Source organism: Stegostoma tigrinum, chromosome 28 (assembly GCF_030684315.1).
Source record: "Stegostoma tigrinum isolate sSteTig4 chromosome 28, sSteTig4.hap1, whole genome shotgun sequence".
NCBI lineage: Eukaryota > Metazoa > Chordata > Chondrichthyes > Orectolobiformes > Stegostomatidae > Stegostoma > Stegostoma tigrinum.
Genome location: NC_081381.1, coordinates 43,030,378 through 43,056,997, shown reverse-complemented (window position 1 = coordinate 43,056,997; position 26,620 = coordinate 43,030,378). Strand labels below are relative to the sequence as shown.

Here is a 26,620-nt window from a genome sequence, read left to right as displayed (position 1 = left end):
CAAAAGAGAAACAGATTTTTCTTTTTTTGGATACCAGAATCCACTAATACCTCACTCTCTTGCAATGCTAATTTGTTCAAGAATATTACTGATGATTGTCCTCTCTGCAGTGAATACAGGTGCAAAGTATTCATTTAAAACCTTCAGCTCCACACACACATTATCACTTTGGTCCCTAATAGGCCCTACACTTATTCTAGTTATTCTCTTGCCACTAAGAAACTTCGAAAACGCCTTTGGATTTTCCTTGATGTTACCCACTAGTGCTTTTCCATGCTCCCTCTTTGCTCTCCTAATTTTCTTGGTATGTAATGCCATGGGCTTTCTATATTCCTTTAGGGCATTCATTGCTTTGAATCCTCAGTATCTGCCATAAGCTTCTTTGTTTTTTCCCTTATTCAATTGTGCACATCACTCAACCCTCAGGGTTATGTGGAATTTAGGTCCCACCTTTTACCTATACAGGAACATCTGGCCCTGCACACTCACTCACTTTTTTGAATGACTTGCACTGCTCTGGTGGGGATTTTCAGTTCAGTTCATAGAATCCCTCAAGTGTGGAAATAGGCCATTTGGCCCAACAAGTCCATTTCTGGTTGCAGCAGCAATGCGAGCAGGAGCTTGGACCAAGGGCCTGTCGGGAAGCCAGTGAATCAGAGATTTTAATTCTTTAAAAAGCTTACCTTGAGCGTCGGAGCCTTCCATTTCTGGTTGCAGCAGCAGCACCACCTCGGAGCAGAGGTTTCTGGGAAGGGAGGGACCTTTTTTTTCAATCCCTGACTAGATAAGTGATCGTTGTGTAAACCCGAGACCCTACCCTTTTAGGGCCTCCCACCCATCCACCTCCTCTTATACACCAGGGACAAATCAAGGTAAGCTTCTCTTTTTTTTAAACTTTCTGTTTAGGGGATTAGCAGGGATGGCAGTGCAGGTAAAGGAATGTTCCTCCTGCATGATGTATGAGGTGAGGGACGCCATTAGTGTCCCATCCAAATACGTCTGCAGGAAGTGCACCCAACTCTTGCTCCTCCAAGACCACATTACGGAACTGGAGCGGGAGCTGGATGAACTTCGGATCATTTGGGAGGCGGAGTCAGTGATAGACAAGAGTTACAGGGAAGTAGTTACTCCGAAGCGGAAAGACAGCTGGGGAACTGTTAGAAGGGGGAAAAAGCAGTCAATGCAGGGATCCCCTGTGGTCGTTCCCCTGAAAAATAAGTATACCGTTTTGGATACTCTTGGGGGGGGGGGGGGGGGGGGGGGGGGGGGGGTGGTGGGGGGACTTACCAGGGGCATGCAGTAGGGTGCAGGTCTCTGGCACAGAGTCTGTCCCTCTTGCACAGAAGGGAAGGGGAGATAGGAAGAGAGTGATAGTCATTGGGGACTCAATAGTTAGAGGGACTGATAGAAGGTTTGCCGGGAACGAAAGACACTCACGGTTGGTGTGTTGCCTCCCAGGTGCAAGGGTCCATGATGTCTCGGATCATGTTTTTGGGGTCCTGAAGGGAGAGGGTGACCAGCCCCAAGTCGTGGTCCACATAGTCAACAACGACATAGGTAGAAAGAGGGATACGGATGTCAGGTAGGATTTCAGGGAGCTAGGGTGGAAGCTGAGAGCTAGAACAAACAGAGTGGTTATCTCTGGTTTGTTACCCATGCCACAAGATAGCAAGGCAAAGAACAGGGGGAGATTTCAGCTGAACATGTGGCTGCAGGGATGGTGCAGGAGGGAGGGCTTCAGGTACATGGACAATTGGGGCTCATTCTGGGGAAGGTGGGACCTCTACAAACAGGGCGGTCTCCACTTGAACCAGAAGGGCACTAATATCCTGGGTGGGAAATTTGCTGGTGCTATTCGGGTGGATGTAAACTAGCTCAGAAGGGGGATGGGAAACTGAGGTTTAGTCCTTGTACACAGGGGGATGAGCATAGGGAGGACATGGACAGGATCTGACTATCACAGGAGTGTGCTGGCAGACAGCAAGCTGGATTGAACTGTGTCTACTTTAATGCCAGGAGTATCCGGAATAAGGTAGGTGAGCTTACAGCTTGGATAGGTACCTGGGACTTCGATATTGTGGCCATTTCGGAGACATGGATAGAGCAGGGTCAGGAATGGATGTTGCAGGTTCCAGGGTTTAGATCTTTCATTAAGGTCAGAGAAGGTGGTAAAAGAGGGGGAGGTTGGTCAAGGACAGTATTACTGTGGCTGAAAGAACTTTTGATGAGGACTCATCTACTGAGGTGGTATGGGCTGAGGTTACTGAGGAAGGTTTGTCGACTAAGTCAGTATGGGTGGAAGTTAGGAACAGCAAGGGAGCAGTCAGCTCATTGGGGGTTTTCTACAGACCCCCAAACAGCAGTAGGGAGATTGAAGAACTCATAGGCCAGCAGATTGTTCAAAAGTGCAAACGTAGCAGGGTTGTTGTTATGGGTGACTTCAACTTTCCCAATATAGATTGAAACCTCCTTAGTGCAGATGGTTTGGATGGAGCCGTTTTTGTCAGGTGTGTTCAGGAGGGTTTCCTTACTCAGTATGTGGACAGGCTGACGAGGGGGGAGGCCATTTTGGGTTTGGTGCTCAGCAATGAGCCAGGACAGGTGTCAGATCTCGTGGTGGGAGAACACTTTGGCGACAGTGACCACAACAGCCTCACGTTTAACGTAGCCATGGAAAAGGAAAGGAGCAGTTACCAGGGGAAGATATTTAACTGGGGAAAAGGAAACTATGACGCTAACAGGCAGGAATTGGGAAGTACAGATTGGGAGCAATTGTTCCAAAGAAAGGGCACAGCAGACAACTGGAGACTGTTTAAGGAGCAGTTGTTGTGAGTGATGCATAAATTTGTTCCTCTGAGACAGGTAAGAAGGGGTAAGATTAAGGAGCCTTGGATGACGGGAACAGAGGTGCTTCTTGTCAAAAAGAAAAAGGCAGCTTACCTAAGGTGGAGGAAGCAAGGGTCTAGCACAACTTTAAAGGATTACAGGCTTGCTTGAAAGGAGCTCAAAAGTGGACTGAGGAGGGCCAGGAGGGCGTACGAAAAAGGCTTGGCAGGAAGGATTAGGGAGAACCCGAAGGCATTTTACTCATACGTGAGGAATAAGAGAATGATCAGGGAGAAGGTAGGGCCGATCAGGGATAGCGTAGGGGACTTGTGTGTGGAGTCTGAGCAGATAGAGGAAGCCCTAAATGAGTTTTTTGCTTCGGTTTTCATTCAGGAAAGGGACCTTGTTGTGAATGAGAACTTTGAGGAGCAGGAAAACAGGCTTGAACAGATCAAGATCGAGGAAGTTGATGTGCTGGAAATTTTGGCAAACATTAAGATTCACAAGTCCCCAGGGCCAGACCAGATTTATCTTAGGTTGTTCCGGGAAGTAAGAAAGGAGGTTGCTAAGCTGCTGGCGAAGATCTTTGCTTCCTCACTCTCCATGGGAGTCGTACCGGAAGATTGGAGGGAGGCAAATGTTGTTCCTCTTTTCGAGAAAGGGAATAGGGAAATCCCTTGAAATTACAGACCAGTCAGTCTTATGTCTGTGGTCAGCAAGATTTTGGAAAGAATTCAAAGGGACAGATTTATGACTATTTGGAAAAGCACAGTGTGATTAAAGGGAGTCAACATGGCTTTGTGAGGGGCAGGTCATGCCTTACAAGTCTTATTGAGTTCTTTGAGTCAGGTTGACGAAGGTCAAGCAGTGGATGTGGTTTACCTGGACTTCAGCAAGGCATTTGATAAGGTTCCCCACGGCAGGCTCATTCATAAAGTCAGGAAGTATGGGATACAGGGTGATTTTGCTTTCTGGATTCAGAATTGGTTGGCTGACAGGAGGCAGAGAGTGGTTGTAGGTGGTAAGTTTTCTGCCTGGAGGTCAGTGCTGAGTGGTGCCCCGCAGGGCTCTGTCCTTGGGCCTCTGTAGTTTTTATAAATGACTTGGATGAGGAGGTTGAGGGATGGGTTAGTATGTTTGCTGATGGCACAAAGGTTGGAGGTGCCGTTGATAGTATCGAGGGCTATTGCAGGCTTCAGCGAGACAGTGACAGTATGCAGAGCTGGGCTGAGAAATGGCAGATGGAGTTCAACCTGGATAAATGCGAAATGATGCATTTTGGAAGGTCAAACTTAAATGCTGAATATAGGATTAAAGGCAGGATTCTCAGCAGTGTGGAGGAACAGCGGGATCCTGGGACTCAAGTGCATAGCTCCCTCAAAGTTACCACCCAGGTGGATAAGGTTGTTAAGAAAGCATATGGTGTTTTGGCTTTCATTAACAGAGGGATTGAGTTTAAGAGCCGCGAGGTTATGCTGCAGCTCTACAAAACCCTGGTGAGACCACACTTGGAATATTGTGTCCAGTTCTGGTCACCCTATTATAGGAAAGATGTGGAGGCTTTGGAGAGGGTGCAAAGGAGATTTACCAGGATGTTGCCTGGACTGGAGGGCTTGTCTTACGAGGAGAGGTTGACTGAGCTTGGACTTTTGTCTCTGGAGAGGAGGAAGAGAGGCAACCTGATCAAGGTGTACAAGGTAATGAGAGGCACGGATCAAGTCGATAGCCAGAGACTTTTCCCCAGGGCAGTATTGACTGCCACAAGGGGTCACAGTTTTAAGGTGTTAGGAGGAAGGTATAGAGGAGATGTCAGAAGGAGATTCTTCACCTAGAGAGTTGTGAGCGCATGGAATACTTTGCCAGTGGTAGTCGTGGAAGCAGAGTCATTAGGTGACATTTAAGCGACTGCTGGACATGCACATGGCCAGCAGTGAACTGAGGGGAATGTAGGTTAGGTTATTTTATTTTTGGATTAGGATTATTCCATGGCGCAACATCGTGGGCCAAAGGGCCTGTACCTGTGCTGTACTTTTCTATGTTCTGTGTTCTCTGTCCACACTGACCTTCTGAACAAGACCCCACCCAGTCCCTGCAATCCTGCATTTGCCATGGCTAATGCATCCAATCTACACACCCCTGGACACTGTGGCAATTTTAGCATGGCCAATCCACCTAACCTGCACATTTTGTGGGAGGAACCCGAAGTATCCGGCAGAAACCCACGCAAACATGGGGAGAACATGTAAACTCCACACAGACAGTTGCCAGAGGGTGAAATCAAACCCAGGTCCCTGGCACAATGAGGCAGCAGTGCTAACCAGTGAGCTACTTTACTGCTCTTGTAAGTTGCAGCTCCCAGACCACTTTGGCCACATCCTGTGTGTTAGTTTGGCTTTCTTGAGTGAACAACTGGAAAGTAACTGGCCTGGATGGAGTCCACAGCTGTGCATTCAACTCCTGTGCGGACCAGCTGGTGGGAGTATTCGCAGATATCTTTAACTTCTCCTCACTATGATCTGAGGTCCCACTCACTTCAAGAAGACCACCATCATTTCGGTGCCAAAGAAAAATCATGCAGCTTACCTCAATGACTACCATCTGGTGGCTCTGGCCTCCATAATTACGAAGTGCTTTGAGAAGTTAGTCATGGCCCACATCAACTGCAGTCTACCAAACTGACTTGATCCTTTGCAATTTGCCTAATAGTGCAACAGGTCCACAGCAGACAACATCTCTCCAACACTACACACATTCCTGAAAATCTGGAGAACAAGGATACCGACATCATGTTCCTACTTATTGACTACAGTTCCACCTTCAACATCATAATTCCAAACAAACTCATCTCTAAACTCTGACAGCTAGGCCTTAGTCCCCTCCTTGTTTAACTGGATCCTTGGCTTTCTGACCGATAGACTGCAATCAGTAAGAACAGGTGACAACATAATCCTTAACACCGGTGCCCAGCAAGGTTGCTAACTCAACTCCCTTCTATACTCCTTATACACTCATGACTACTTGGCCAAATGTCACCCCAACTCCATCTGCAAGTTTAGTCAGATCTCAAACAACAGTGAGACAGAATACAGGAAAGAGACTGAATGCTTAGCAGCCTGGTGTAAACAGAAAATCTCTCCATCATTGTCAGAAAAAAAAAAGCTGGTCACTGACTTTAAGAAGCGGAATGGGGGGCATGCCCCTGTCTGCATCAATTGTGCTGAGGTGTAGATGGTCGAAAGTATCAAGTTTCTGGGAGGTGCTGATCACCAAACTGTCCTGATTCACCCACGTTGATGTGATTGTTAAAAAAGCAAAACATCTCTACTTCCTCAAAAGGCTAAGGATATTCAGCTTGTCCACAAGGACTCTCGCCAATTTTTATAAATGCACCATAGAAAGCAACTTATTTGGTTGCATCACAGCACAGTTTGGCAACTCTTCCCAAGACTGCTAGAAACTACACAGTCACGAACACACCCGATCCATCACAAAAACCAATTTTCTCTCCTTTAACTCCATCTATCTTTTCCACTGCCTTAGAAAAGAAACCAACGTAATCAAAGACCTTTCCCAGCCTAGTTATACTCTTTTCCGCTCTCTTCCATCAGGCAGAAAATATAGAAGTTTGAATACATGTACGACTAGATTCACAAAAACTTCTTCGCCGCTGTTGTCAGACTTGTAAACGGACCTCTCAAATGTTAATTCTAATCACTCTCTGCTCCTCCTCAGTGGCTGTAACATTATATTCTGCACTCTATTCCGCTGACCTGGTGCACTTTGTGTCGTGCGATCTTCCTGTATATCATGCAAAACAACACATTTTGTGAGGCGATGACCTTGTGGTATTATTGCTGAACTGTTTATCCGGAGACCCAAATAATGTCCTGAGGACTCAGTCTGAATCCCACCATGGCAGATGGTGGAATTTGAATTCAAAAAGTATCTGGAATTAAGAGTGTAATGCATACCATAAATCCATTGCTGATCATTGGGAAAAACCCATCTGGTTTACTAATGACCTTTAGGGAAGGAAACTGCCATCCTTACCTGGTCTGGTCTATATGTGACTTCAGACCCACAGGAATGTACTTGACTCTTAACTGCCCTCTGGGCAATTAGGGATGGGTCATAAACACTGCCTGGCTAGTGATGCTCTCATCCCCATGAATGAATAAAAAATAAGCTTTTTTTACTGCATCTCAGTAGATGACAGCAATACATCAATCTTCTTCAAAACTCTAATTCCCCAGAAGTGTTCAGGTTCACCTCCAAGTCCACAATTAACAGAGTAGCTCTATGAAATTTGCTTGGTTTAATTTAAATACCCAGGACAAAGAAACGATGATTGTATAATGAAATTAGTCGACACAAGATATTTAGGATATGTAGACAAATATATTATGGCAACATGAAGACTGCTGCTGCTAGGAGCTGAATACATATAGAACTACAAGCTGTGTGTTCCTGGAGAACACTAGCATAGACACATCACTCTATCTATTTATCAGACAGTATCTGATGTTGTTTTCTTTTTAAGGTTGCACAATCTAATTTACACATCTTTTCAGATAATGATACGCTGGAAAAAAGTAACTTCTTGTTATTGAGACATCATTCCTGACTGTCTTAGCCTTTGTGGTTCAAGACCCAATAATTCTAGGGACATATGCAAGTTAAATGGTTTCACCAGCAGACCCAATGCAAAGAGGTCACAAATACATTTCTTGATTGCAGAAACTGGTAAATATCATTCAAAAACCACTATGAATGTATACTGATTGATAGAAAAGAAAGGCGTTGATACCAATTGCTTAAATACTTAAGCTATTAGTGAAATATTCTAGTGCAGTCTGTTGGCTGAGGTGTTACATCACCATCTTGCTACCAACTTATCTAACGGAACTAATTCTGCAAAGGCGTTCTCTTAACAATGCTCTGCCCTAAAATAATATGAATAAATAATAATATGAAATAATATAAAATAATATGGCAATAGCCAGATGAGTTACAAACTCTCAGGAGGTCAATATGCCGATCTGTAACTGAAATCAGGGTGGGATTTTAATGGGTCAGAAAACCAGATAACTTTACCTCAGGGGATCCTGGAACCAGCTAATTTCCTGCCATCACTTGCAGGCTGCGGTTATACCTAACACAAAAGAAGCCCAATTATCTCCAACTATATCATCAATCACCTTCCCTTCACTGTAACATCAGAAGTCAGGCTGTTTGCTGAGACCTGCACAATTTTCAGTGCTATGACTCTTTAGGTTTATAAGTAACCAATGGCCATATGTAGCAAGACCTGGTCAACGCCCAAACTTGGGCTGAATCGTGGCACATCTCATTAGTGCCAGGCAAAGTCTATAAAACCATAGCATGTAGGAACAGATGGAAGTCATTCAGCCAATCAAATCTGTTCTACAATTCAATGAGATCATGGCTGACCTGATAATCCCCAACATAATTTTCTAGCTTTTTCCAGTTAAACCTCAATTCCATCACTGATTAAAAATATCTGATCTCATCCTGAATATACACAACAAGCCAGGTTCTACAGCCCTCCGCTGTAAAGAATGCCACAGATTCACTAAGAAAAGAAAGCAGCTGCTCACATTAATCAGAAGGTCAAGAACTAAGGGGCATAACTTTGATAGCTAGGTGGTTAAGAGGTGATTTTAGGTAAAACACTCACCCAGAGGGTGGTGGGTTCTGTAATGCATCACCTGGGAGGGTAGTTGACGCAGAAAACCTCACCACCTTTAGAAAGTAATTGGACAAGCGCTTGAAGTCTCACAACATTCAAGGCTAAAGACAAGTGGAGCCAGGATGGGTAGTAGTATGCTTTTTGGTGGTACAGACTTGATGTGCTGAAGGTCCTTTTCTGTACTACATGATTCTATGAATTTATAACTGGGAACAAAACTGGGAATAGTGTAAACATGCCAATTCATGCACTGAAGCTTAGAGGGAATGTTGTCTCTCCTCTCTCGAGTGTCTGTTTCACAATCTACAAGCCACAAGTCAGGAGTGTGATGGAACAGTCTCCGCTCGTCTTGAAGTGTGCAGCTGTAACAACACACAAGGAGCATTAAAATCCAGGGCAAAACTTGATCTGAACCCCATTCACTATCATCACCATCAATGCAGCGTGACAATAGTGTGCAACATTTACAGTAACTGAATAACAATCCTGACATTGTTTAAACCCATGAACCCGATCACATTTAAGGACAATGGTAACAGATACATGGGAATGCCACCAATTGGAAGTTTTCCATCATTGTGACTTCGAAATTTTTCGCTGCTCCTTTACTGTTGTTGGGTCAAAACCTGGAACTTGTTCCCTAAAGCATTTGTGTGCCTTTGCATGAAAGGATGCCGCGGTTCAATAAAGCAGCCCATCGTCTTCTCCTGGACAATTAGGGACTGGCAACGGACAGTGGCCTAGCCAGCAAGACCCAGATCTCCTGGACACAAAATAATTATATTTAAATTAAGAGACACCAGCGAAGCAAGTAATTCTGCAATGGAGAGTGTGGAAGCAGACAATGTCGCACATTTTGGCAGTTAGTTTTCAAATGATTGGAGACAAATTAAGGCTAAGAAGAGTCATATAACAGACTTACCGAAATATGGAATGTGATGCCACAATTACTTAAGCGATAGAAAGTACAGTGATGAACAGTTGTATGTTAATCAACTTAAATGACACAATTTTAAAAGGCATGCAAAAATTTGAATGTGTACTTGCACAAGTCAGTAGAAGTGGCAGAATGAGTTGAGGATTCTAAAAACCATCACATTCTTGGCTTTATTAGAGTCGTAAAGCATGGAAACAGGCCCTTCGGTCCAACTGGTCCAGGCTCACCATATTTCCAATCTAAACTTGTCCCATCTGCTTGCGTTTGGCCCATATCTTCTTCAAACCTTTCTGACTCATGAATTTATCCAAATGTCTTTTGAATGTTGTAACTCTACCTGTCATCTCATTCTGTGGCAGCTCATTTCGCAAACGAATTCCTGTGTAAATGAAGTTGCTCCTCATGTCCTTTTTAAATCTTTCTCCTCTCACCATAAAAATAAGTCCCCTAGTTTTGAACCCACCCACCCTAGGAAAAAGACCTTTGTCATTCAACTTACCTATGTCCTCATGATTTTATAAGCCTCAATAAGGTCACCACTCAACCTCCCCTGCTCCACTGAAAGAAATCTCAGTCTTTCCAGTCTATTTTTATATCTCAAACCCTTCATTCCCACCGACATACTGGTAAATAGAGTCTGAACCCTCTCCAGTTTAATAATATTCTTCCTATAACATAGGTCTAGAACTGGACACAGTACTCCAAAAGAGGCATCACTAACGTCTTGTACACCCTCAATGGTCTGAGCAATGAAGGCAGGTGTGCTAAATGCCTTCTTAACCACCCTGTCTACCTATATTAGTACGCTGCACACTAATCTCACCATCCTCCGTGTCTTTCTCCTGAAAGAATACAGACATGCATTTGGAAGACGAGGATTGATTGGGATAGTCATCATGGTTTTATGCGAGGAAAATTGTGTCTCACAAACTTGATTGAGTGTTTTTAAAATAAAGTAACCAAAGATTAAAGAAGGCTGAGCGAAAGACGTTGTTTGCTCTGGCTCTAGTAAAGCATTTGACAAGGTTCCAAATGGTAGACTAATTAGTTAGATCATATGGTATTCAGGATGAACTTGTCAATTGGATACTAAATTGGCTTTATGGTAAGAGACAGAGGGTGGCAGTGGAGAACTGCTTTCCAGAAAGGGGGACTAAAGCCAGAGTAAACAACATCTATCACTCAGCCCTCTTTAATCTTTGGTTAATTTATGGAAAAAACTGAATCAAGTTTGAGAGACACAATTTTCTTCACATAAAACCATGACGACTATCCCAATCAATCCTTGCCTTTCAAATGCACGTCAGACCTGTCTGTCTCCTCTCACCCTATCTTCTCCTTTATCCATCTTCTATCCGCCTCCCCGAGTCTCCCTATTTATTTTAGAATCCCCTTCCCCTCCCTCATTTCTGAAGAAGGGTCCCGACCCGAAACGTCAACTTTCCTGCTCCTCTGATGCTGCTTGGCCTGCTGCGTTCATCCAGCTTCACGCCATGTTACCTTGAATAGTCTGGACATGTTTGCACTGGAATGCAGAAGGTTGAGGGGCGTCCTAATAGACGTTTATAAGATTGTGAATGGCATGGATAGAGGGAGGAAGTATGAGGCTTTTCCCCAGGGTGGATGGGTCAATTACATGGGGACACCGGTTCAAGTGCAAGGGGTGAAATTTAAAATAGATGTGCAAGGCAAGTTTTTCCACACAAAGGATGCTGAGTGCCTGGAACGTGTTGCCAGAGGTGTTGGTGTAAGCAGACACAATAGCAGCATTCAAGAAGGCCTTGGAGAAGTATATGAATGGGAAGGGAACATAGGGATACAGATCCTATAAGTGAAGACAGTCTTAGTATGCAGGGCAAAATATGTGAACACAGGCATGGAGGGCCAAAGGGCCTGCTCCTGTGCTATATTATTCTAACTCAGTAGCTAAGGGACCCCATCAGGCATGCAAGAACTTTCACAAGTACTTAGCCTTAGAATTCACAAATGCCATCAACTATTCACCCATTTCCTTTTCAGAAAAATTTTAACTGATACAGTCAAGAGTCCAGTCAACAAATCTATTCTTCAGAGTAACAAAATTATTCTTGCCTCAAAATTTTCATGTATCAAGTTACTGGCTAACTGTTGTCAACCAAATTAAGAATTCCACAAATAATCTCTTACTTGAATAAAAGTAAAAAGTCTGATAATCGAGCTGAAGAGATTCTGGAAAGATTTGTCTTCACTGCCTGGATAATATTCTGATGGAATAGACTGCCAAACCTTATTTTTATGTCATGAGTCACTGAACAATAATACAATAGATCAGATCATTCTTCTGGTTTTCAGACCATTGAAAACAAAACTAATAAGAATCAAAGGACGTTTTATGTAAGCCAAGTGATTGATATATCTAGATATTGATATATCTAGACCCTATTATACACACCACTGCTGAAGGAAAATTGGAAGTGAAGTAATCAAATCCAATGGACCCCAGTGTTTAAATACCAGACGGGAAAACACAACAGTGCTTCATTGAAGGCTGTGCTGATGTTACCCAGCAAGGTAATGAAACGTCTGCGAACTAATGAACCAGCTTGGCGAGTGAATCAACCACATTATTCAGGTATAATTACAAAAAAAACACAGCACTTAGCTTACTGAGGCAGTAGCCTGATCATCTTAACCACTTTGGGATTGCTGCTGGAAATAGACATTAGGTAGACAGTATTAGATTCAGCTGTACTATACTCAAAGTTAATGAGCTACTTTCACAAGAGCAGCATATGGCAAGAAACCACTGAGAATATTGAAAAGGATTTACACAAAAGCCGGGTGGAGGGTAAAAAGTACATTCACTTATAATACATAAAGAGGAAAACCTTTACATTGCATGCTGAACAGGTGTTGTGGGCCTGAGCGCATTTTCAAGCTCTTACCTCCTCCCCTGGCTGGAAATTCTCATGGCACAGTGGACAATGGTTGGCAACTTTCTCAGGCTTGGCAGCTGCAGAGACAGTTACAGGAGAACACTAAAAACTTTCCATAAAATGCACTTGAAGTTTTTGTTTTTACATTTTCTTTAAACTTTCCGCATGAACGTTGCTATCATATATTTTTGTTATGTACATGATATCCATAGAAACATTGACTACATACCAGAATAATTTTATCTGTGGCCCTGACTTGATCAACTGCACTGCTGACTAAGCTTTTGATACTGAAGAACCCAGATTTCACAAGTTTTATCTATATCTATACCACTTCTTATTCACTATTCTGTTTTGTATCTTGCTACATTAATAGGGTGCATTCCAAGAACTGGATTTTGGGATTTAGTACTGGATTCTGTACTCAATTAGATAAATTGTGTCTTTCATTATTTAAATGACTTTATTACTAGCAAAGAAAACAATGCGTTAAATTACCTCAAAGATGCTTGCATCATTTGCAGAGAATAACTACTCTTGTACAATTCTGCCTCATTTGGAAAGACTGGTCATTGGACAAGGCACATTTTTAATTAGCAAATTTAGGATTTGCCACTGGCTTAGAGGGAGGACTGGTAAGACAATACAGTGATATCTCATTGAATACTATGATATTTCAAGCACTTTTCCAAATATTTTTTAAAGGTTGTAAGGTTTCTATTTCATATTCTCACCATTTGAGTGAAAAAGTTTTTTTCTCAAATCCCCTCTGAATCTCCTGCTCCTTATCCTAAAACTATGCCTCCTTGTGTCTGACCCATCAACTAAGGGGAACAGCTGCTGCCTAATCATCCTGTCCATACCTCTCAATATTATGTACCTCAATCATGTACCCGTCAGCCTTCTCTGCTCTGAAGAATGCAATCCAAGCCTATCTATCTTTCCTGACAGGTCAATTGCTCCTTCCCAGGCAGCATTCTAGTAAATCTCCTCATTACCACCCCCAGATGCTGTCACATCCTCCTGAAGTGAGGTGGCCAGAACTGCACACTGTACTCCAGCTGCGGCCTAACCAACGCTCTGTGTAACTCCACTATTACCTCCTTCCTCTTACACTCTACACCACAACTGATGAAAGCAAGTGTCCAAATGCCTTCTAACTATCCTATTCACAGGGTCTGCCATCTTTAGGGATCTCTGGATAATTATCCATGATCTCTCTATTTCTCTGAGCTACTCAGTGTCCTGCCATTTATTAAATACTCCCTCAAAAGTGCATCACCTCGCACTTATCAGTGTTAAATGGCATCTGGCATTGTTCTGCTGATCTGATCAACCCATCTATATCTTCCGGTAACCTACTGAAGATGTCAGAGTGAACTTGGTGCATACAAAAAAAATTATAACTTGTGCTATTTCAAACTTTACAGGGCTGTGAAACTCCAATGAGGAAATTTACTTTGTTTGCCCATATATACGGGATCTGATTTATTCATGTAATATCTTTTAGACAGTGGTGTCAGAGACTGATACTACCATTCAGTCTGTCCTGAAAGGCTGCTGGCCCTGTTATCTCCAGTTTCCTCTAGCACATTATCGTATCAAACACCAAATGGGAACAGGCGTCTGAACTTCCCCAGATGATAATTGTGCATTATCTTTTTACATTAACATACAATGCATATAGCATTCTATCCTTTAACTAGGCTACAAGGTAGTGAGGAAAGATAAAGGGAACAACAGTGAAGCACAGTGACAATTCTGATCAAAGACACTGATTGCTACAGTTCTGGAAAGGAATGACTTTCTTGCTGCTTCCAAAAAAGATCGATTTGGTGAGCAGTAAGAGATACAACTGAAGAGCTTATGTTGTTGGGTGTATGCCACTAACTTCGTAGCAGTGGCAAGCAGATTTGAGAAGCAAATTGCAGGAAGGTACAAGAACTATACATTAGCGCAGAACTTGAATATTTCTGGTAAATAGACATTTTGTTGAAGATTTTCATCTTGCACTCATCAAGACAATTTACAAAAGTGACCAAATTAAAGGGTGAACAACATTGATGCTGTATGAGGGCAGCTGATTGATTGGAAAGTAAAATCTAATTGGTACAGGAACTGCCATGTGGAATAAATCAGGTAATGCTGACAGTTAAAACTGAGTTGTGTTCAAGTTTTAAATTATTCAGATTGGCTTTGATTGGTCAAAGCATTGCCCTGAAAAATGACATCTCTTTTGATGAGTTGAGACAGATACAGTGTTATCTGTCTGCAAAGAGGGCTCTCTGTATTAATGTAGATTCGTTCCAGCATTGGCAGTGTGTCACACTGCGAACCTGACTGTCGATCCTCAAACTGGTCATTAGTATGATTTTTCACACACTTAGGGTTACGTAGCAAATGTTGCCCAACTGCAGAATTGCATCTAATGTTGGACACTGTATTGTGAAATTTGCGAAGTCTGGTGCATTATATAAAAGAGCATATCACTTTGGCTGTTCACAATAGGCAAGATTATGACTATACTCAGTCAGCCCATGCTTGCAAAACGAACAACTATCCTGAGTGTGCAGAAGTTTCTTTCTTGCAGACAGATAGGTTTTGACAAAAGGTATCTTTTTCACCAATATTCAAAATGCAAGAACTGCAGAATAACGATTATATAGGATGCCATTATCTTAATACACAGTAGGAATAGAAGGATAAACTGCGACAGAAAAAGGAGAAATACCAAAGAAAAATGTCTAACAGAACGTTACAGTGTGTTTGTACTCCAATAAAGATCTGATTCTGGGAATGAAGAAGGGAAAATAAAACTCATTTGAACAGAAGAAAGGATGTGCATATAAAGGTAGAGCTGAATCTCCTTTCTAATTTTAATCATCATTAAACATAAAGAAAAACGATACTTGCAATGAACACCATGGTCATAAGGAACTAGACAGCTAAACTGAATACATGGGAGAAGAAAAAGCTGTAAGAGATACAAAGTATGCACAAGAACAGGAAGCATTTGAAGACTCAACAGTAAACGCATAAACAAATAAATTGCAAAAAGGTCGCCTAAAGGAAGCGGGAGCCAAATTCAAGATCAAAAAGGAGTTCACCTTATAGAGGCAGCAGTGGTTGTGGTACACAGCAAGTAACAACACCAAAAGTTGCTGGAAAAGCTGAGCAGGTCTGACAGCATCTGTGAAGGAAAAAATCAGAGTTAACATTTCGGTCCAGGGACCGATCCTCCGAACCGTTCTGAGCAAGGGTCACCGGGTTCGAAATGTCAACTGATTTTTCTTCAGATACTGCCAGACCTGCTGAGCTTTACCGACAACTTCTGGTTTTGTTCCTGATTTACAGTGTCCTCGGTTCTTTCAGTTTTTATTTTGTATAGAGTGAGTGCCTTGACTAAGAACAAAGGCACCAGCAATGTCACAATAAAGAAAAGGGTAATAGGATCATTGGATAAAATAAATATAAAGGAGGTATTTAAAAGGCTTGCAGTCCTCAAAAGTTACCAACCCACACAAGATGCATACTCAATTGCTGATGTAATTAAGAGTATAAATAGCAGAGGCTCTGGCCACAATCTACTAATCCAGGTGGTGGTACCAATGGACTGGAAGTCTGCAAAATCAAGAACAACAATAAACTGAGCAAACACATCTCATGAGCCTATCGCCAATGATGGGAAATCATTTGCACGTAATGATCCAAAGCACAAATTAATTGTCACTTGGAAGAACGTGGATTAATAAACTACTATTGATTAATTTGACTAAATTTATTTAAGAAGCAACAGAGAAGTTTGATGAAGGCATACTGTTCTTCAGGATGCATTCGTTAAGTGCCATATAATGGGATTTTGTTCTTAAAACTGAAACTTCTGGAATTAAAGATGTAGTGGCAGCATGCATATGAAATTTGCCAAGGCACAGGAAACAAGAGTGCACTGATAAAAGGTTGTTACAGAACATAGACTGAAAAACTAGTGTATGGGCCTCAAATCAATTTCATAACAATTGCACATTTTACAAGCACCAACATAGATCACTCGCATTCACTATTTTGTGCCTATGCTGCAAATTCTATGCATATCTTCCCTGCACTGCTCCCAATTGTGTGCTCAAGTTCATTTGCCACCTGGTCAAATCTCAATGCAGTGTAGATCTCAATGGTACAAACGTATTGAAGCATCTAATTTTCTGTTCTCTTGGAAATTTAATTTAAAAGTTAAGGTTTCAAAGTAAATTTGTGATCTTACCTGACATTTCATTGGTTACACACACACTGCATTTTTAACATTTTTTCTTTCAGGGGATGTAGGTGCTGCTGGCATGGCCAGCATTTGTACCTATCTCAATCATCCACAGGAGTCATGGCAGACAAGACGCTTCAGACACAAAATGAACAACCGAAAATCACCCCGTGTCTAACTGTTGTCACGAAACACAGACCACTGAACATGATGAGTTAATGCTCAATTCACATCTAGGAAGGAGGCACCATGGCCATACATTTTCCTCATCTTGACTCAATTCCAGCTCAACTGTCTGAACATAAAATCACAGTTATGTCTCTACATCAATATTAGCTATAACAAAGACCAGCTCACCATTATCCATGCTATTGAGCAAGGTTGCTGTGGAAATAAAATCTAGTCTTTTAAAGTAAAAGTACATGAATGCACCATTGATTTATGCATTGTCCAATTCTGACTGCAAAAGATATGAATTGTTGAAAACTCAATGTAAAATTCTCACATCCTCAGAGAATTTAACAATATTTAAGCCAGCTGCAATGATTTTTCAGTGACTAATACATTTCAGGATGAAATCAGGTCAACTTCAAAAGCTACAATGGGGATCAAACTAAAAAGACTTCAATACAGCACTGTTGAGCCCATACACAATATGTTGATTGTCTATTTGTAGCCTTTTCTCCCCATCCCAAAAGACAGTCTATGGTTTATATGGCAATAAATTTGTCCATGGTTTCTATGGCAATGACAAATCAAAGCATGGCTGTTGGTTGCTGTCCAGAAACCGAATCACCAAGTTGACAAACTATTCAAATGTATAATGATTCTATATCCCAACAGTCCTACAAATAAAATTCTCCAAACTGTGTACCATCATACTGGTTTAGAAATAAAACAGTAAAGATAAATCATTTTAAGGCTGATCAAATGTCAAAAATCTATTAATTTTCAACATATTAATTTTACAACAATAATTTAGTGAAAATAAAAACAAAACAGTTCTAGTGATAATTTTAGACAGGAGAAGCACAGTATCGTGTGAGTGATTAAGTGTGTAGGTGGATGAGTCGGTTGGCTGGAGTGCCATTGGAGTGAGAACATGTGGATAGTCAGGTCAGGGAACTTAGCTGATGAGTCTGAGGATGTCCATAGCATTGCGGGAGGATTATTGTTGACAGAGTGAGCTTTGATAGCAGTCAAGGCAATTTTTGTTTCTTCCTAAAGGGTGCTTTTGAGATCTTCTTAAGAACTACATTTTTCATTCTCACTAACTTGATGCAATTACATAGTAACAACACCATACGGGATATCTGGACTCTTACAAAAAGAAAATTATAAATTCAGTTATCAATAAACTCAATAATTATCAACATTCCATTAAACCTAAACTCTCAATGCATAAGAAGATCATTTCTTAGACACCACAGTATTTAAACTGACACAAGGCAACAAGCACAGGTAAACAAAAAGGTTTTATTTTCCAAATCAACCTATACACACACAAAAAAAAAATCACCCTAAACACACCCTCCACAGACCACTAAGGTCATAGCTAATGACTTTCTCATTCACATGCACAAAGATGGGAGATTTAACCTGACAGTTAACTGTCCCCTGTACTACATATCAGACTTCAAGTAAACAAGTGGCACAATGTTCATTACACAGAATTCACACTGTTCCTCATATAGTTGTCCCTGAACATATGTAGTTCTAAGTTACATCTTCTATTCATTCGCAAGGAATTCATTATCTCAGTGATTACAGGTTTTCCTGGCTCTGGTTTAGCCAAGTAATTCTTTGGTGCCAGATTTAAAGCTGTCCTCTCATCCTTACAGTCTCCCTTTCCTCACTGCGCACCCCTTGTCTCCCTCTCCCCAATGGCCTCTGAGAGGAATGCAGGCGCCTATCAGGATACCCTTCATCCCACTTTCTACTGCGGCCTTCCACATAAAGCTTGTCCCTCCATCCCTCTGCAGTTTCCTTCTTGTCGACCCTGCCATCCTCCCCTTTAGTCCACTCCCCTCAACTCCTTGCAGGCTCCTTCTCCTCCTCCTCCCCCTCCCCCATCCCTTGCAGGCTCCCTCTGTCTTTATTCATTCACAGGATGAGGGCATTGCTGGCTACACAGCATTTATTGCGCAGTTAGGGATGGGCAGAGGGCAGTTAAGAATTAGCCACATTGCCATGAGTCTGGAGTCACATGTAGGCCAGGCCAGGTAAGGATGACAGTTTCCTTCACTAAAAGGACATTAGTGAACCAGATGGGTTTTTTTGAACAATCGACAATGGATTCACTGTCATCATTACATTCTTAATTCCAAATATTTATTGAATTCAAATTCTACCATCTGCCGTGATGGGATTCGAACCAACAATGTAATCTGATTCTCTGGACTAACAGTCCAGCGATAATACCACAAGGGCATCACCTTGCACACCCACCACCTTCACACCACTTTCTTGCCTCCAACCCCTGCCTCTTAAGAGCCCCACTCTCTTTGCAGCATCTCTTTCTCTTCCCCCACCATTCCCATTGCAGCCTCCCTCTTTTCTCCCCTATACACTTTTCCAGTCGTGGTGGCAGCCCAATAACTCACCAACTTTCCAGCATGTCATCACCACCACTTACCTTCTCACTGCTTAATACTTATTAACAATAATGTTCAAAAAAGTGTGCTTATCTGAAACAAAAGCAGTTGAGGAACAGCCTAAGATTGGAGGATCATCTTAGAAATTCTGCCATTTCCACCTACACAGGTGACTTTTCTTCCATTAAGGTCTTTAATGATCTAATCTTCCAGTGCTTTTTAGGGGCTGTCAAGGCTAATTCATCTTTCACCAGTGTAATGTGAATACTAGGTTTCACTGTCAATGACTGATCTACATCAGAAATTAAACACTGGAGCAATACTTGGGTGAGTATCTGGTTAAGCCTCAAGCAGCTAGCCTTCTCATCCAATACCAAGGTTAGTATTAGGGACATTCTTCTACACTCCCAAGCATACAAACCAGCCCATTGGAAGCTTAAACTTCCCAAGCCATCTCCACACGTGTGCGCATCAGACATCTGATTGTCCCAAAGCACAGTGTTTGTTACTGTTGGTATTGAAAGCTTTGGTCAGCATTAACTAAAAGAACAGCTTATTCTGGGCTGATACAATTATAATTTGCACAGAATAAATAAACTAACAAAGGCTGACCTTAACTAGAAGAATAATTCCTCTTTGCTTTAATTTTTATAAGTTGGAATAAAAAAACAATTTGGCTTTTTGGCTACTATAAGGTTACAAAAGGGTTTAGAAAGGCATATGGGAACCTGGGTTTTGAAACAAGAGGCAAAGATTACAAAAACAACAAAGTTATGAAGTAACAGTAGAAACACTAGTTTGGCCTCATTTGAAAAGCGACAAAAACTGTTGCTATCGGCAGAATGATCAAAGGACATAGATTTAAGGCGTATGACAAAAAAAACCCAAAAAAAAATGTGAGCACCATTTTAAAAAGAAAGTTAAAGGAGTCAAAATCCATTATGGCTTTTAAAAGGGAACTGGATAAGCATCCATGTAAAGAGGAAATAGTTACAAGGTCACAGGGAATGGCATTTAGTGCAACAGCCCTTGCAAACAGCTAGCGTGGATGTGGCAGGCTTTCTACGCCGTGACCATTCAATAATTTTATGCAGCAATTGCATAAGTAATCCAATGAAACTAAGGAAATCAATCTTAGTTTAAAAGAGAGACAATAGTAATTTCATTGTTACATTTTTGGATGGAGCAAAACTAGATTTGATTGGGTTACAACATCCTTTGTCTTACCATTGCAGATTTTCACCTTGAGATGTTCCTCCAGGTCCTCTTTTGATACTGCTTCACCACAACGATGACATTTCTCAAAACTTTCTTTCATGTCACACTCAGTCAGCCTGTGCTCTGTGAGGGTGGCTATTTCTACTACCTAGACAGAAAGAAACATGGATATGGAAGCGATATTCAGAACTAAAAAGGTGCCTAACAGCCAACTGGAAACAGTTAATATTTGTGGTATTCACAGTTTCCAACATATGGTGACAAAATTACTATGCTCTGGGCTGAAAAATACAAATTAAGTAGTGGTAAGTAATTTCAACAGGTTTCAGATTAAATGAAGAATTCCTAAAGTATGGAGCGCACATAGATCAATATTATCATTTATGCTGAGAGATAGCTTTGTCACAATTTTGTCATTTTGTTATCAAGACAACTTAATAGTGCTACAGTGAACCAGTTTGGAGGTAATCAAACACAAAAATATTTTGTGCCATATTCTTTTTTCATACTAAAATTTATGATCGTATAATGTTTTGAATATTATAACAGCACAAAATTGAGAATCATGACATATTTTAAGCTATCGTGCAGAACTTTCTTCGTATTTTCAACAGTCAAGATTGCCAGAATAAAAGTTCACCAACTAGACTAAACATTCCAGGAAAAGTTACTGCTCAACAAATGTTGAACCCATTGCTATGCAGCTGTCAAAGATCTTTAAAAAGATTACAAAAACCTTTTGTTTGCCCAAAGACATATGCTGCACAGAGTTACAAGAGGGATCACCTCAGTGAATGCTGGCCCATATTCCTTCCACAAATTCCTTTAGATGCCTCCAAATGCTCCAAGTGCTGAATACCCATTTCATAGATTAAGGTAGAGATAGTACCTAGTTTGCATTGTAGGATGAGGGTGTGCAGGAAGTAACTGCAGCTGTAGCTCCTGGAACCCTGAATGTCGGAACTGGGACAGGGACTCGGGACAAGGCTGTGCGTGTTGTGGATAGCACATTCAGAGAGGTGATAGCTTTGTAGGCCTAGACTCCACAGGGTGGGAGGGAATGAATGACCATCAGGCTGAGAAAGATAACTAGGCAGGCAATGCAAAAATCCCATGGCCATGCCCCAGAAAAACAGATATACCAATGTGGATATTGTTGGGGGAGGGAATAGCTTCTCAGAAAAAAGCAGCAGCAATGAAGTTCATTGCAACATAGTTGGGTGCATGGGAGAGGAGGAATAAGAGCAGGAAGGTTATAGTAATAGCCTGAATACCTTCTGAAAGTCCAAGTAAACACATCTAATTGGCTCCCCTTCTCCACTCCGTTAACAACATCCTCAAAAAATTCCAATAGATTTGTCAAGCATAATTTCCCCTTTGTAAATCAATGATGACTCTGTATAATCCTGTCACTGCCTTCCAAATGCTCTACCAATGCTTTCAAGCTCACCAGTGTAATTACCTGCTTTTACTCTACTTTTCCCTTTATGAAAAAAATTGAGGTTATATCAGTTATGCTCCAATTCACAGGAACTGTTCCACGGTCTATAGAAGCTTGAAAGATAATCACCAATGCACCCACAATTTCTAGGACCTCTTTCTTAAGTACTCTAGGATATAGAATTTCATGGCCTCTAATCCCTTTAATTTCCCCAACACCACTTCCCTACTAATACCGATTTCTTCCAGTTCCTCCCTCTCACAAATCCATGTGCTCTCCAATATTTTTGGGGTGTTATTTATGTCCTCCTTTGGAAAGACAAGGCCAAAATATGAATTTAATTGGCCTGTCATCTCTTTGTTGCTCATTTCCCTTCCACTATTTCTGATATAATGGATCCACATTTGTCTTCATTAATTTTTTCTCTTCACATACTGAGAGAAACTTCTATAGTCAGTTCGTAAGATCAAAGAACAAAAGAATCCCAATTCCATTCCGGTACAGCCCTGTGAGACCAACTGAACGAGACACAGAATCTGGCTCTTTAACCAAACACTCTGGTGAGAGAACAAGGTATGTCACAAGCTAAATGAGCAAACAACCTGAAAATATGACAAAATTCAATGCCTTATTTTTTAAAAGAACAATTTGTGCTCAGATGTTTGGACTGGTTTGTTTCCTAATCTTTCCTGGTTCCTCCATTAATTATTCTGTCTTTGAATTATCAAACTATTCAAATAGCATTTTCTGAAGGACACCCAAAATCTTTTATGTCTTTGATGTAAAACATCTGAGTTTGCTAAACTTCAAGAAAGAAAAAAATGGGAATCCAAGTAACACAGTGCTGCAATATTACATGCTGGGGTCTGGTAATCAAGGTATTTCTCAGAATGAATTTATATCGCATGGGAAGGAGGGGATATGTGGTAGGAAAAGAGGAAAAAAGGGGGAGGGGTATTTCAAATAGAGTCATGCAGCTTGGTTGCACTATGTTTGAGATGTGATTTTGAGGATTTTCTCACTGAAACAGATAACGAAAGTATCAGCTAACATGTAGTACTGGAATCAGGAAACTCTTTGCAGTGGTGGTAGTGGTGGTTTTACTGAACTCTGAAATTAAAGGAGCTGGTGGTTGAAGTATTGGGATAAAGCATGTACAGTTGTTGCAAGATCTGATAATGGCACAAGATAAATGCCACGGTTACCAGATGGTTTAATTGAGGGAAGAACAGGTGTCCCAAGATCTAGCTTGCCATTCAGAGATGTTCAGTAATGGGAAGTCCAACAGCATGAAATGGCGTAGTCTGTTACTTTAGGATAGAGATGAGGAGAAATTTCTTTACACAGATAGTGGTGAGCCTGTGGAATTCTTTGCCACAGAAAGCAGTTCAAGCTAAAACAGTGAACTTTTCGGGAAGGTAGATATAATTCATAGAGCTAAAGGATGTGGGGACCAAGTAGGAATAGAATACTGAGTTGGATGATCGGACATGTTTAATCACTTCATTGTGAAATGAGAAGTTTTTCATCATATATCATTTGCAAGTTATTGCTCATTTGAACAACAGGAACAACTAACTCTGGACACCTGTGAACGAATCTATACTTTACAGTTAACTTAAGTCATGTTGCAGACTTATACTACCGTTTAGCCTGTTCTTTTGAGACCAACGGCCCTGTTGTCCTCATTCACTCTAGCACGTTGTTGAAACATCAGACTCCTTATTGAGTAAGGAGCTGAACTAAGTCTTGATTCAATTGGAATAAAGTCAAAAGATAAAACGTGCATTTTAATTCATACCATTTGGCACATCAAATAATCAAATAATGCTTGTAAGTACACATTTTGTCTAAGCTTTTCATCTTGCATTCATTCAGTCAATTCAGAAGAAATACCAACCTAAAGAGAAAACAAGATCTATACTGCATGACACAAGTGTGCTGATTGGTAGGCATGGGCTGATTGGTAGGCATGGGCTGATTGGTGGAATCTCCACAACAAAGCCTTGATCATCATTTTGGATTATAGTCTTTTACTGTAGCTTTAATCTTTAGGCACGGAGACTAGGTATAGTCCTGACTGAAATCATCAGGTGACAGTTCTTAGCAGAAATCTTGAAACACTATGATCCAGGCGCATCGCACCATGTATTCACCTATGTCATGGACAGGAATGTTCCATAAAGCACAAATATGTTTAAGAGTATAGCATAAAAATTAACATGGAACTCTCAGCAAATAAATAAATCTTTGACAATGACCAAGGTTAACTGTCGAACAAGACTCACCTATATAGCTTAGCTTGTGAAAGGAACATTGAGTAAATTCACAGTCCACTCTCCAACCAAGACTTAACTACAACTTAGGAAATTCTACCTTCCACACCTGTGACTGCTGGAGGGCATGAATCTCAACAAAACCAAAAACAATACGTATACACATAAAATTTAAAAAAGTGACATATAACTGTCCACCAAGACCTGTGCAAAATTACACACAAACTCTATACAAGTTCATTAGAAAATCAAAACATCCAGCTCCAATGGGTTTTAGTGCCTGGGTGGAACAGTAAATTAAATATTGATCATAAATTGCAATCAATAGTTTGTGCCCTATTGTAAATATTAGATTTATATTTAGCACCTAAAGGTATTTAAAAATTTGACCACAAGTATAATTGACCAGTGTAAATTCTACTGAATATGTCCAGATAGAAAAGTGAGAATTTATAATTAATTCTACATACCTGCTTGCAATGTTCACAACGTCTCAACATTGGACAGTGCTTCCAGTAATGGATGTCCAGGCCATCATCAGTAAACATTTCATTTCTCTCTCCACAGAAAATGCATAAACTGTAAAGAGGAAATTACCTATCACAATCTCAGTCTGTAAGCAAAAATAAAGTGTTATCATTTTACCATTTATAAAAATGCAGGCTGATCTCTGGATTTTCTAGTGTTTGGATCAAGACACTGAGAACAGACTGCTCACCAAAAGATGCAGTTGAAAGACGATGCATAATGACTTGAACTTCAGGACACCAGTGTAAAGTTAATTTAATGTTCATTTGGAAGAAATGGACGTAAGTCCCACTGGAAAACCTATTCAAAAAACTGATAGATTACAAACTAGCATGGATAGTGAGATCTGAAAACATAAAAATTGCACAGCACACAAAATGCAGACCTCTTTTACATCTAGTATCTAATCCACCTGAACAGTCCTCCGTTCCATGGGCAAAAACCCCTGGCCGAAGAAACATCATGGTGGAACAAAATCCCATCGCTATCCATGGAGACAGAATGGATTTAGTGCAAAACATACCCATCAGTAAAGTAAAAACAAATCATTATTTATTATGAAGCTGATTGTCTATGTTTGCTGTGTTCCATTTCCATGTTTTGGTTTTGCTAAAATCCTCATAGGCAGGAAATTAATAGAGAAGAACTTGCAGTACAAAAACCCACATAAACATAGATGCCTCCAAGGCATATCAAAATACTTAGGAGAGAGATTGTTCAATAAGAATAAAGGTATTAATTTCATTTATAAGGGTCAAAATCCTGACAATTTTCCCTCCCTTAACAGTATCGTGGGTGTACCAATACCTTATGGACTGCAGCGGTTTGGGAACGCTGCTCGCTGTCACCTTCTCAAAGGCAACTTGGCATGGGTAATGGTGGCCGAGCCAGTGAAAGCCACACCCTATGAGTGCATTAAAAACAAAACTTATAGAAGGAGGTGTGGATTACCCAATTGCATGAAATGAATATGACCATTAAATTTGTACAAAATATCATATCAGGATTTCTTCTGGGACTTTAGAGATCATGATGTCTGATAGTTCATTATTTTGTAAAACTCTTAATGGAATGTTATTTTAACCAAACATTTAACTTCTATTCATTTCCCAGTTTGAAATTTGGGAATGCACAACATGCTACACAGTTTACCCCAGAGTTAGGAAGCATTGGCAGAGACCGGCACTTTGGTAGAATGGGGTGTCTGACTGAGAATTCAGAACTGGTACGAGGATCCTGTGGGTATACAGCGAATTTGCAGTGTGGGTCGGGCATTTTTTGATCATGGAGCAATGTGGAAAGGACACTGGATATTTGGCAGAACTCAGAAGAAGAATTCAGCAGTTATGAGGAACTGGAACATGGGTCTTGGGTTACTGGTGTTTCTTGTAATTGTTTAAAAATGAGGGGAAGGGGAAATACAACTCTGAAAACTGGTGGAAGGTCAGGGATATTCTGGATCTGGGAGCACTGCTTTATATCTTTATAAGAATCTAGATCAATATTAAATTTAATATTTTGACAGTTATTCCAGGAAGTGCACCTTCTGCAAATCATTTTGTTTGTCTGTTTCTCTATTTCCTTTGCATGTGCCTAGATGTTTATCCATCTTGCAGCCAGATATATCAGTAGTACTTTTTTAAAAATCAACAAAACATTGACAATAACTTTCCTTTCAAAATTCAACTCAAGTGTTTTAAAGAAAAACACTACACCTTGTTATCTTAGATTCTCTAGCATCTGCAGTTCCTACTATCTCTGAAACAACTGGAAAGCCACAAATTACTCCAAGTTTAATATTCTCTGAAGTTCATACTGCATTCAAAACCTGAAACTAAAGCTAGAAACATGTATTCAATACATTGATGTTTTGTCTCTCTCAAGCAAACTTAGTTTAAATGTGCTTTATTACTTAAATGTTTG

At 40.8% G+C, this 26,620-nt stretch overlaps 1 protein-coding gene and 1 non-coding gene across 15 annotated transcripts in view; both read right to left on the bottom strand.

Annotated features, from left to right (window-relative positions):
• The window catches only part of cep104 (centrosomal protein 104), a 176,196-nt gene that overhangs the window by 19,807 nt on the left and 129,769 nt on the right, over window positions 1-26,620 (bottom strand). For 12 of the 14 annotated variants that reach the window (XM_059638113.1, XM_059638121.1, XM_059638122.1 and 9 more), the window contains 3 exons: window positions 24,640-24,748; window positions 20,462-20,600; window positions 12,398-12,465 (listed from right to left, as the gene is read on the bottom strand). In XM_059638113.1, the coding sequence (XP_059494096.1) occupies window positions 12,398-12,465; window positions 20,462-20,600; window positions 24,640-24,748 (316 nt within the window). Of the gene's footprint in view, window positions 1-12,397; window positions 12,466-15,495; window positions 15,579-20,461; window positions 20,601-24,639; window positions 24,749-26,620 lie in introns of all 14 variants that reach the window. The other 2 variants (XM_059638120.1, XR_009442759.1) reach the window with 2 other exon arrangements.
• Window positions 13,903-14,028, bottom strand: LOC125466822 (small nucleolar RNA U109). The gene has a single exon (XR_007250508.1). It is a non-coding gene; the product is annotated as a small nucleolar RNA U109 (small nucleolar RNA).